The 12,713-nt window shown below is 50.2% G+C and overlaps 2 protein-coding genes across 2 annotated transcripts; both read right to left on the bottom strand.

The window, feature by feature from the left end:
• Positions 1 to 10,753: 10,753 nt before the first annotated feature.
• Positions 10,754 to 11,270, bottom strand: LOC120982983 (histone H2B 1.1). The gene has a single exon (XM_040413093.1). The coding sequence runs from the start codon at positions 11,211 to 11,213 to the stop codon at positions 10,833 to 10,835; it is 381 nt and encodes a 126-aa protein (XP_040269027.1). The 5' UTR covers positions 11,214 to 11,270; the 3' UTR covers positions 10,754 to 10,832.
• A 1,044-nt stretch (positions 11,271 to 12,314) lies between these two features.
• On the bottom strand, positions 12,315 to 12,713 carry LOC120982988 (histone H2A type 1-like). The gene has a single exon (XM_040413097.1). The coding sequence runs from the start codon at positions 12,711 to 12,713 to the stop codon at positions 12,321 to 12,323; it is 393 nt and encodes a 130-aa protein (XP_040269031.1). The 3' UTR covers positions 12,315 to 12,320.

Here is a 12,713-nt window from a genome sequence, read left to right as displayed (position 1 = left end):
ATAAGCTCTTGTAAGAGCTTGTTCATGGTTCCTGCTCTCTGCAATTAGGAGAGGTTCACCCACTGGAGCCTGGAGCCTTGTCGTAGGTCCAGGGTGGGTAGGAGACGGCGAGACCTCCACCAAGGGCCTACAGGTGAGCAGACCATATGAAACATTGGAGGTGAGGGCCTACAGGTGAGTAGACCGTATGAAACATTGGAGGTGAGGGCCTACAGGTGAGTAGACCGTATGAAACATTGGAGGTGAGGGCCTACAGGTGAGTAGACCGTATGAAACATTGGAGGTGAGGGCCTACAGGTGAGTAGACCGTGTGAAACATTGGAGGTGAGGGCCTACAGGTGAGTAGACCGTGTGAAACATTGGAGGTGAGGACCTACAGGTGAGCAGAACGTATGAAACATTGTACTGAGGGCATATATACTGTATGGAACAGGAGGAGGAGGAGGAGTAAACAAGATTCAAACATATACCCTTTTCTGGAGGTGAAAAAGTGCATCTGAATCTTGTGGATTGAGTACATTGTAAAGCATACATTTCAATTGCGTGTTTGTTCCTCCATTAGCTCAGCGTTCCTCTGGTGGAGTGGAGAAGTCAGGGGCAATCCAGGCCACGTTTATTTTTATCTGAGTCAACCTGTCAGCATTGCCAGTGGACAAGCGGATACGCTTACCTGTTATGATGCCACCAGCAGCACTAAATACCCGCTCAGACAAAACGCTGGCGGCAGGCCAGCACCTCCAAGGCGTAGAGCGCAAGTTCGTGCCACATGTCCAGCTTGGACACCCAGTAGTTGTAAGGCACTGAGAGATCATTTTGGACGCTGACACGGTCTGCTATGTATTCCTTCACCATTTTCCAAAACCTTTCCCTCCTTGTACCACTAGGCCGTGCTTAAGGGTGAGGGTGCTGGCGGGGTGTCCTGAAAGTGTCCCATGCCTTGGAGAGTGTTGCCCTGCCTTTGTTGGAACTGCTGTGTGTTCCCCTGAGGGTGGTCCGGGTATCACCCTGTGAGATGTCCTCCCCCAGTTCCTCGTCTGCCACATTCAGAGCGTCGTCCTTAATTGTGGGCAGCGATCGTTTGAGTAGACACAGCAGTCGGATGGTGACGCTGATAATAGCGTTAGCGCCGCTCACCATCTGTGTTGATTCCTCAAAGTTTCTTAAAACCTCACACAGGTCAGACGTCCATGCCCACTCCTCGCTTGTGAATAGTGGCAGTTGACTTGAAAGGCGACGACCGTGTTGCAGCTGGTATTCCACAACTGCCCTCTGCTGCTCACAAAGCCTGGCCAACATGTGGAACGTAGAGTTCCAGCGCGTGCTCACGTGGCACAACAGTCGGTGAGCTGGAAGCCGCAAGCGCTACAGCAGCGTTGACAGGCCATCTGAAGCTGTGGACGACTTGCGGAAATGGGCACACACGCGGCGCACTCTCCTTCCTATGATCCTCTCAGTATCTCGGATATTTAGATCGAGTAGGTATTAAACTGTATCCTGAGAGTCCAGTGAATAGATACTTAGACTGTCCAGATGATACGTTGATCCAATGTCCAGATTCCTGAGTCCCATTTCCGCAAACAGACAATAAAATAACTTATGGAGGAGTGTTCCCACTATTCTCGTGGGGCTCTTGCGTTTCTTCCTCTTCCATCCAACCAGTTAGTGGCTTCCTCAGGGCTGTTGAAGAACCGGCTCACATCGCCATCCGCTACTCTTAGGCGAGCAGGATATACCATAGAATACGGCAAATTCTTCTCACGTAGCCTCCTTTTCACGACGCTGAACGTGGCTCTGCGCTTTTGTAGCTCGGATGAGAAATCCGGAAAGATCATTACAGTGCTGTTTCCATATTTAAGCTCTTGTTTTGTACGCGCCATCTGCAATATATGATCTCTGTCCATAGAGTTCAATAACCTTGCAAGCAAGGGTCTTGGAGGAGCCCCCGGTAGAGGAGGTTTGGCGGGAACGCGATGTGCTCGTTCAATAATAAATGCTGCCGAAAATGCCGCATGCCCTCAGCTTTCTCCGGCATGCCGATAATCCGCAAGTTGTTGCGTCTTGTGCGATTCTCATAATCGTCACATTTCTGCTGCCAAAAGTTTATTTTTTGCTCCAATTCCTGTACCTTATCGGGAAGCGGTTGCAGGCGGTCTTCCACATCAGAAATCCTGTTTTCAGTCTCCTTAACGCGGTCTCGGATGGCCTGCATATCATGGCGGAGTAGGCCGATATCCACCTTCACCTCCTCTAGCTTGCCCACCATGGACGTGCGACATACAGAAATTGCCTGTAACAGCTGTTCAGTTACTTGCTTGAGAGAGGGTTCACTGGCTGCGGCTCCCGTCTCCTCAGACACCGCATCCTCCTTCGTCCTCTCCACTGGCAATGCACTTGATCCCGCGCCATCTTGGTCTTCCACACGTGCAAACTCGCGGAGCCTGTCCACTGCAGATTGCGCCTTATTACGAGCCATACTCGGGTCGCGGGTCTTTCCCAACCTCCTGCCGGTTCTAGATGGAATGTTTGATGAATTAACAGGATAATGTGGAAGTTAGGTAAACTGGGCCCGGAGCTCTTCTACAGGGCCGTTTCTAGGGGCGGGCGGGCCAGGCGGCCGCCCGGGGCGCTGTCAGAAGGGGGGCGCCGGCAGAGGCGCCCTCTTGTCTTTGCTCTGTCTGTTATTACTCTCGTGCCGTGCGCCCCCCTGGCTCCCTCCCTCTGATATCTCGCCTGCGCCCGAGTGCCGAGTCCTCTGTCCGTACGTACCGAGTCCAGTCACTCAGCTCCGGTACGTGCGGGCGGCACTTACTGACGTCACGCGCCTGCTCCTCCCACTTGGCGGCGCAGGCGCGTGACGTACAGTGAGTGCCGCACTGCCTGCCTGTTACCGCCCGCCCTGAGCGGTAACATTGCTGAAAAGAAGCCTGCTGGATCCGGGACAGTGGGTCACTGGGTGAGGCGACTCGGGTGCAATGGGGACAGTGACACTGTGGATGGTCTGTGGTGGGGGGGCATTAATTACAATGGGGGGCGGGGGCCACTGTGGCAGACATGAAAGTGGGGGCCACTGTCACTGTGGGGGACATTAAGTTTAATAAGGATCACTATGGACATTATTTAGAATGGAGGCTGCTGTGGTGTCATTATAACTGTATAATGTCTGATAGGCCTAGTCCTGAGTTATATTACCCTGCCCTGTATAATAATGTACCCATCCCTGATACCCCTTAGTTATATTACCCCGCTGGGATAATACAACTAAGGGGTATCAGGGTACATTATTATACAGGGCAGGGTAATATAACTCAGGACTAGGCCTATCAGACATTATACAGTTATAATGACACCACAGCAGCCTCCATTCTAAATAATGTCCCCCCACAGGCAGGCTCTGCGGGCGGCGGCGCTCACTCACTGTACCTCACGCGCCGCCGACACGTTTTTTACAATGAGGAGACACTTATTTCATCGAGCAGTTTTGAGGGCGGTGGGGGGGGGGGGGGTTTTTTTTGACACTCGCCCTGAGAGAAATTTTACATAGAAACTGCACTGCTCTTCTACATGCGTCCTCACATACCAGCTTCCGGCCACGCCCCCCCGCTGGGTGCGGTTTTATTACTTCTTTTTGGTGCCCGGCAGCGGGCACAGTGTCATTGCGCCCAGTGCCACGACCTCTGCCTGAACCATCAGCATAACGCCCACTCCCCCGTCCCTTAGTGCTGGCCTTCTTCATACTGACGGACTTTTTACTGCCCACAACAGACCGTCCTCAGGTGCAGGGCGGTATATGACACGGCACAGATCCGGGACAGTATTACTGTCATCTGCAGACACTGCTGTATGATGGCGGTTATATCTAGGACTATGTTACTCCCAATATATGGCCTGAAGCGCTCAGACGGGGCAGAGATGCAATGCGCGGCCAGTAACGGTTTCTGGCGCAGACAAGAAAACTGGGTGCAGATTCTGTGGAATTTGTGTCTATGCTGATTCTCACTTTCTCCCAATATATGGCCTGAAGCGCTCAGACGGTATTCTAATGCAGAGCACGGAGATGAATGGGTTAAACAGCTGACAGCAGCAATGTGGTCAGATTCTGGGGCACAACCGGCTGTTTTCAGGGCTCTTCTTCCGCTCTCTGCCGGATACACAGAAGGTGCTGCACAGACGGCAGAAGTCAGACGCCTTCTAGTAGGAGAGACAATGGAGAGGGGTTTGTGTCAATTAGAAATATATAAAAAGTGCAAATCTGCCCTTGAAATTGCTGCCAATTAAAAGGACTTTTGGGTCTTTGAAAGGTCCTGAGAAGAGTAATGTGCGACCCCGATCTCCCTGACCGGCAATGAGCCGACCCCGTGACCGGGGGCCATATAGCAGGACGCGCTCCGGCCAGCCAGTCACTGTGATGCCAGGAGAGAACATGGTCGATGGCGATACTTACCTGCATGGTTATTGGCTGCTAAGAAGGCGCCAGACGTGCGGGGAGGAGACTGGAGCATGGCGCTACTCGGCCGAGCGCTCGCTCATCACTGCGCGGCTCGCGGCTTCTGATGCTTTGTCTCCATGAGCAGAGAAGGAAGGCTTCACAGACGTAGAGATGGCAGCAGAATGGCAGCGGGGCAGCTGTGAGCGGTGGAGGCTGCCGCCAGGGATGGTGGGTCTCCTGCTGGACTGCTGGGATCTGACAGTCTCTCTGCCTATGGAGATCAGCTATCCTCTGGCCGCGGCTTTGTCTGCTTCCCATACTACTGGTGCGGGGATATCAGGGGACCGTTCTGTTGGAGGAGGACTTCTAGAGGTCAGCGCTCTGGGCTAGCCTTACAGACTGCAGCCTCTACAGACACAGAAGGCATCGTCCTCCAATAATGCCGTAAAGAGACATCTCAGCCTCCTCCTCAATAGGCAGCACGGGGTCCTCCACCGGCGGCGCACGCGCTAATCCACATCTGTCCACCACTGGTAGGAATGTGCGCCATGGAACGTCGCCCTGGCAGCCATCCTCCAGTAGATGAAGGCCACAAACGGTGAACCCCCATCTCAATGGGCAGGGGATTGGCAAAATATGCATTACATGGAGACTGTAATGTAGAGGCCGGTAATACGGAGGCTGTAATATAATGTGGAGGCCGGTGATGTAACATGGAGGCTGGTAATATAGAGGCTGTAATATAATGTGGAGGCCGGTAATGTAATGTAGAGGCTGTAATATGTTGTTGAGGTTGATAATATACTATGGAGGCTGTAATTTAATGTGAAGGCTGGTAATATGGAGGCTGTAATATAATGTAGAGGCTGTAATGTAATGTTTAGGATGTAATGTAGAGGACGGTAATATGGAGTCTGTAATATAATGTGGAGGCCGGTAATGTAACATGGAGACTGTAATGTAGAGGCCGGTAATACGGAGGCTGTAATATAATGTGGAGGCTGGTGATGTAACATGGAGGCTGGTAATATAGAGGCTGTAATATAATGTGGAGGCCGGTAATGTAATGTAGAGGCTGTAATATGTTGTTGAGGTTGATAATATACTATGGAGGCTGTGATTTAATGTGGAGGCTGGTAATATGGAGGCTGTAATATAATGTAGAGGCTGTAATGTAATGTTTAGGATGTAATGTAGAGGACGGTAATATGGAGTCTGTAATATAATGTGGAGGCCGGTAATGTAACATGGAGACTGTAATGTAGAGGCCGGTAATACGGAGGCAGTAATATAATGTGGAGGCTGGTGATGTAACATGGAGGCTGGTAATATAGAGGCTGTAATATAATGTGGAGGCCGGTAATGTAACATGGAGGCTGGTAATATAGAGGCTGTGATATAATGTGGAGGCCGGTAATATAACATGGAGGCTGGTAATATTTAGGCTGTAATATAATGTGGAGGCTATAATGTAATGTAGAGGCTGTAATATGTTGTTGAGGTTGATAATATAATATGGAGGCTGTGATGTAATGTGGAGGCCGGGAATATAACATGGAGGCTGGTAATATAGAGGCTGTAATATAATGTGGAGGCCGGTAATATAACATGGAGGCTGGTAATATAGAGGCTGTAATATAATGTGGAGGCCGGTAATGTAACATGGAGGCTGGTAATATAGAGGCTGTAATATAATGTGGAGGCCGGTAATGTAACATGGAGGCTGGTAATATAGAGGCTGTAATATAATGTGGAGGCTATAATGTAATGTAGAGGCTGTAATATGTTGTTGAGGTTGATAATATACTATGGAGGCTGTGATGTAATGTGGAGGCTGGTAATATGGAGGCTGTAATATAATGCATAGGCTGGAAATATTAAGGCTGTTATATAATGTAGAGGCTGTGATGTAATGTGGAGGCTGGTAGTATGGAGGCTGTAATGTAATGTTTAGGATGTAATGTAGAGGACGGTAATATGGAGTCTGTAATATAATGTGGAGGCCGGTAATGTAACATGGAGACTGTAATGTAGAGGCCGGTAATACGGAGGCTGTAATATAATGTGGAGGCCGGTGATGTAACATGGAGGCTGGTAATATAGAGGCTGTAATATAATGTGGAGGCCGGTGATGTAACATGGAGGCTGGTAATATTTAGGCTGTAATATAATGTGGAGGCTATAATGTAATGTAGAGGCTGATAATATACTATGCAGGCTGTGATGTAATGTGGAGGCTGGTAATATGAAGGCTGTAATATAATGTAGAGGCTGTGATGTAATGTGGAGGCTGTTAGTATGGAGGCTGTAATGTAATGTTTAGGATGTGAAGTAATGTAGAGGACGGTAATATGGAGTCTGTAATATAATGTGGAGGCCAGTGATGTAACATGGAGGCTGGTAATATAGAGGCTGTAATATAATGTGGAGGCCGGTAATGTAACATGGAGGCTGGTAATATAGAGGCTGTAATATAATGTGGAGGCCCGTGATGTAACATGGAGGCTGTAATATAATGTGGAGGCTATAATGTAATGTAGAGGCTGTAATATGTTGTTGAGGTTGATAATATACTATGGAGGCTGTTAATATGGAGGCTTTAATATAATGCATAGGCTGGAAATATGAAGGCTGTAATATAATGTAGAGGCTGTGATGTAATGTGGAGGCTGGTAGTATGGAGGCTGTAATGTTTAGGATGTGATGTAATGTAGAGGACGGTAATATGGAGTCTGTAACATAATGTGGAGGCCAGGAATGTAACATGGAGACTGTAATGTAGAGGCCGGTAATACGGAGGCTGTAATATAATATGGAGGCCGGTAATGTAACATGGAGGCTGTAATGTATTGTGGAGGCTGGTAATATTTAGGCTGTAAAATAATGTGGAGGCTATAATGTAATGTAGAGGCTGTAATATGTTGTTGAGGTTGATAATATAATATGGAGGCTGTGATGTAATGTAGAGGCCGTTAATATAGAGGCTGTAATTTAATATAGATGCTGTAAATATGGAGGCTGTAATATAATGTTGAGGTTGATAATATAGAGGCTGTGATGTAATGTGGAGGCTATAATATAATGTTGAGGCTTTAAATATGGAGGCTGTAATATAATATGGAGGCTGTAATGTAATATAGAGGCTGTAATATCATGTGAAGGCTGGAAAATAATGTGGAAGCTGTAATATTATGTGTAGGCTGTAATATAATGTGGAGCCTGATAATGTAATGTGGAGGCTGTAATGTAATGTGGAGGCTGGTAGTATGGAGGCTGTAATGTAATGTAGAGGCTGGTAATATTGAGGCTGTAATATAATGTGGAGGAAGGTAATGTAATATGGAGGCTGTAATAGAAACATAGATGTAATGTGGAGGCTGTAATGTAAGGTGGAGGCTATAATGAAATGCAGAGGCTGGTAATATAGAGGCTGTAATATAATGTAGAGGCTGTGATGTAATGTGGAGGCTTGTAGTATGGAGGCTGTAATGTAATGTTTAGGATGTGATGTAATTTAGAGGACGATAATATGGAGTCTGTAATATAATGTGGAGGCCGATAATACGAAGGCTGTAATATAATGTGGAGGCCGGTAATGTAACATGGAGGCTGGCAATATTTAGCCTGTAATATAATGTGGAGGCTATAATGTAATGTAGAGGCTGTAATATGTTGTTGAGGTTGACAATATACTATGGAGGCTGTGATGTAATGTGGAGGCTGGTAAAATGGAAGCTGTAATATAATTTGGAGGCTATAATGTAATACATAGGCTGGTAATATGAAGGCTGTAATATAATGTGATGTAATGTGGAGGCTGGTAGTATGGAGGCTGTAATGTAATTTTTAGGATGTGATGTAATGTAGAGGACGGTAATATGAAGACTGTAATATAATGTGGAGGCCGGTAATGTAACATGGAGACTGTTATGTAGAGGCCGGTAATACGGAGGCTGTAATATAATGTGGGGGCCGGTAATGTAACATGGAGGCTGTAATATAATGTGGAGGCTGGTAATGTAACATGGAGGCTGTAATGTAATGTGGAGGCTGGTAATGTAACATGGAGGCTGTAATGTAATGTGGAGGCTGGTAATATTTAGGCTATAATGTAATGTAGAGGCTGTAATATGTTGTTGAGGTTGATAATATAATATGGAGGCTGTGATGTAATGTGGAGGCTGTTAATATGGAGGCTGTAATATAATGAAGATGCTGTAAATATTGAGTCTGTAATATAATGTTGAAGTTGATAATATAGAGGCTGTGATGTAATGTGGAGGCTATAATGTAATATGGAGGCTGTAATATAATGTTGAAGTTGATAATATGATATGGAGACTGTAATATCATGTGAAGGCTGGAATATAATGTGTATGCTGTAATAGAATGTGGGGGCTGTAATGTAATATGGAGGCTGTAATAGAAACATAGATGTAATGTGGAGGCTGTAATGTAAGGTGGAGGCTACAATGTAATGCAGAGGCTGGTAGTATGGAGGCTGTAATAGAATGTAAAGGCTATAATGTAATGTGGAGGCTGTACTATAATGTTGAGGTTGATAATATAATATAGAGCCTTTAATATGATGTAATTTACAGGCTGGTAATATGGAGGCTGTAATATAAGGTGGAGGCTATAATGTAATGGGGAGGCTGTAATAGAATGTGGAGGCTGGTAGTATGGAGGCTGTAATAGAAACATAGATGTAATGTGGAGGCTGTAATATAAGGTGGAGGCTATAATGTAATGCAGAGGTTGTAATAGAATGTGGAGGCTGGTAGTATGGAGGCTGTAATAGAAACATAGATGCAATGTGGAGGCTGTAATATAAGGTGGAGGCTATAATGTAATGCAGAGGTTGTAATAGAATGTGGAGGCTGGTAGTATGGAGGCTGTAATATTATGTAGAGCCTGGTAATGTAATGTGGAGGCTGTAATGTAATGTAGAGGCTGGTAGTATGGAGGCTGTAATGTAATGTAGAGGCTGGTAATATGGAGGCTGTAATATAATGTGGAGGAAGATAATGTAATATGGAGGCTGTAATAGAAACATAGATGTAATATGGAGGCTGTAATGTAAGGTGGAGGCTATAATGTAATGCAGAGGCTGTAATAGAATGTGGAGGCTGGTAGTATGGAGGCTGTAATATAATGCAGAGGTTGATAATATAATATAGAGACTTTATTTTAATGTGAAGGATATGATGTAATTTACAGGCTGGTAACATGGAGGCTGGAAAATGAAAACCACCAGCACTTCTGAGCTCTGCCAATCAGAGCTGGAGGGCGGGGCCTGGAGTTCAGGAACAGCCCCGCCCCCAGTTCTCTTTCAGGTCCGCCCATGCTCCATATAAAGGAGGGCTCTGGGCTGAGCAGTCACTGCTCTCTGCTCCTCACACCTAGAAGATGTCTGGTCGCGGTAAAGGAGGGAAAGGGCTCGGGAAAGGCGGCGCCAAGCGGCACAGGAAGGTGCTCCGTGATAACATCCAGGGCATCACCAAGCCTGCCATCCGCCGCCTAGCTCGCAGGGGAGGCGTCAAGCGCATCTCCGGCCTCATCTATGAGGAGACTCGCGGGGTGCTGAAGGTCTTCCTGGAGAACGTCATCCGGGACGCCGTCACCTACACCGAGCACGCCAAGAGGAAGACCGTCACCGCCATGGACGTGGTCTACGCGCTCAAGCGCCAGGGCCGCACTCTCTACGGCTTCGGGGGTTAATGCTGCCGCCGCCTCCTCCGTCCTCACAGCACAAAGGCTCTTCTCAGAGCCGCCCACATCTTCCCGGGGAGGAGCTACAATTCCACTGAGGGGTTAACACCGCCCGCCCATCAGGAGATCAGCGGCGCCCTGTGCTCAGTACAGCCGGAGGTCTACATTACAGAAACCCCCCAATAATCTATACCGAGCCCCGGGTGTTCTCCACCGCAGCTACGAGACGAGCTGTGCTCGGAGACCGAGGGGTTAATCCGTCCCGCCAATGAGCGGCGCTGGTACAGGTCACATGACCGGCTCCTCCTGTAAATCAGCAGCTCAACTATAGGCGGGAAATTCAAACGAGGGACGAGATCCTGATCTCTCCCAGCCAATAGCAGAGCTCTGGACCCCGCAGCCGTTATGTGCCCGTAGGAGCCTCGTCCTCCTGTCCTGCACTGAGCGGCCGCACAGCCTCTCTCCAGGGAGCGCCACACTGAGGAGGATGATGGGAGTAGTGATCGGGCATGGAGGAGGAGGATGAGGGGAGCTTGTATTGTAACTTCCGATAGCGTTACCGCATCTCATCTAGCTGACAGGGAGGAAAACCGCAGCCACTGTGAGAACAACGGGGAGACCCGGGAGCAGCTCCGCTGGAGACAGGGTGGGGGCTCTGAGAAGAGCCTTTGGGTCCGGAGAGCGGGGGCGGCGCTCACTTGGCGCTGGTGTACTTGGTGACGGCCTTGGTGCCCTCGGAGACGGCGTGCTTGGCCAGCTCTCCGGGCAGCAGCAGGCGCACGGCGGTCTGGATCTCCCGGGAGGTGATGGTGGAGCGCTTGTTGTAGTGAGCCAGGCGGGAGGCTTCCCCTGCGATGCGCTCGAAGATGTCGTTGACGAAGGAGTTCATGATGCCCATGGCCTTGGAGGAGATGCCGGTGTCGGGGTGGACCTGCTTCAGCACCTTGTAGACGTAGATGGCATAGCTCTCCTTCCTGCTCTTCCTCCGCTTCTTGCCGTCCTTCTTCTGGACCTTGGTGACGGCTTTCTTGGAGCCCTTCTTGGGCGCTGGGGCGGACTTGGCTGGCTCGGGCATTCTGACTGAAGACAAAATCTCGTCTGTTCTCCTCCTGCCACCGCGGCGGTATTTATACACGGGCCATGCAAATGAGCTGCTGCCGACTGCGCGCCGATCTATTGGAGGAGAGGGTCACGTGGTGTCTCCACTTCTCCTAATTGGCAGCCTCACATCCATTCAGCTGAGCCGGGGGCGGAGCAAATAGAGGGGCGGGGCTCACATACATCCATTCAGCGGAGCAACAGGAGAGGCGGGGCTCACATCCATCCATTCAGAAGAGCCGGGGGCGGAGCAACAGGAGAGGCGTGGCTCCAGGAGAGGCGTGTCTCACATCCATCCATTCAGCAGAGCTGGGGGCGGAGCAGCAAGAAGGGAGGGGCTCACATCCATTCATAGATCTGAGTCGGAGGGCGGAGCAGCAGGAGGGGCTGGGCTCATAGCCATCTATTCTGCTTAACCGGGGGGCGGAGCAGAACTCACATCCATCCATTTAGATGAGCCGGGGGCGGAGCAGTAGGGCGGGCAGGGCTCCCATACATCCATTCAGCTGAGGCGGGGGGCGGGGCTAACATCTCTCTTCCGTCTATCAGGGCCTCGCTGCTCTGCTGATAACCGCCCCGCCCCTCACTGCGCCCCGCCCCCTGCTGGTAGTGATGCCGCCGCTGAGTGTACTGTGCCCGCAGGGGGGTCGTGCGCTCTATCCCTGGACACCAGCGCAGCGATGGAGCCAGCTCTTCTCCGCACAGTGACTACGGGACTGTTCTCCCCTTCTCCGGTGGGGAGCGGGAGAAGGCGGCCACTGACGGGTTAATACTGAGCAGGCTATGGGGGCGGGGCTATAGAACTAGCACCTTGGCATTTGAAATTCCCGCCCAATTCCAGTCCGGTCAGAATCCAGCAGCCGTGGAGGAGCAGTCCGACTCCATTCCACACAGGGGACGAACCCTCTACAGCAGCAATGTTTGCCCGTACTCGCAGCAGGTCAGGAGCGGTAAGTGCCCCTGTGTGACGCCTCCTCCACAGCGGAGATCAGCGGCATCGCCAGCTCAGTCGTACAGACCATGTGGGGGGCTCTTAGAAGAGCCTTTGGTTCCGGGGGGCACAGCAGCAGCAGCAGAGCCGGGCTCACTTGCTCTTGGCCGACTTGGTGCTCTCGGTCTTCTTGGGCAGCAGCACGGCCTGGATGTTGGGCAGGACGCCTCCCTGGGCGATGGTGACGCCGCCCAGCAGCTTGTTGAGCTCCTCGTCGTTGCGCACGGCCAGCTGCAGGTGGCGGGGGATGATGCGGGTCTTCTTGTTGTCGCGGGCGGCATTGCCGGCCAGCTCCAGGATCTCGGCGGTGAGATACTCGAGCACAGCGGCCAAGTAGACGGGAGCGCCGGCGCCCACCCTCTGGGCGTAGTTGCCCTTGCGGAGGAGCCTGTGCACTCGGCCGACCGGGAACTGGAGCCCTGCCCGGGAGGAGCGGGTCTTGGCCTTAGCCCGGACTTTGCCTCCTTGTTTGCCGCGTCCAGACAT

This window comes from Bufo bufo, assembly GCF_905171765.1.
Source record: "Bufo bufo chromosome 8 unlocalized genomic scaffold, aBufBuf1.1 SUPER_8_unloc_2, whole genome shotgun sequence".
NCBI lineage: Eukaryota > Metazoa > Chordata > Amphibia > Anura > Bufonidae > Bufo > Bufo bufo.
The sequence above is the reverse complement of the archived record's forward strand: the minus strand, read 5'-3'. Positions and strand labels throughout refer to the sequence as shown.

Bases quoted from the DNA above. Each gene is read 5' to 3' on its own strand.
- LOC120982983 (XM_040413093.1), bottom strand. From the start codon at position 11,213: ATGCCCGAGCCAGCCAAGTCCGCCCCAGCGCCCAAGAAGGGCTCCAAG.
- LOC120982988 (XM_040413097.1), bottom strand. From the start codon at position 12,713: ATGTCTGGACGCGGCAAACAAGGAGGCAAAGTCCGGGCTAAGGCCAAG.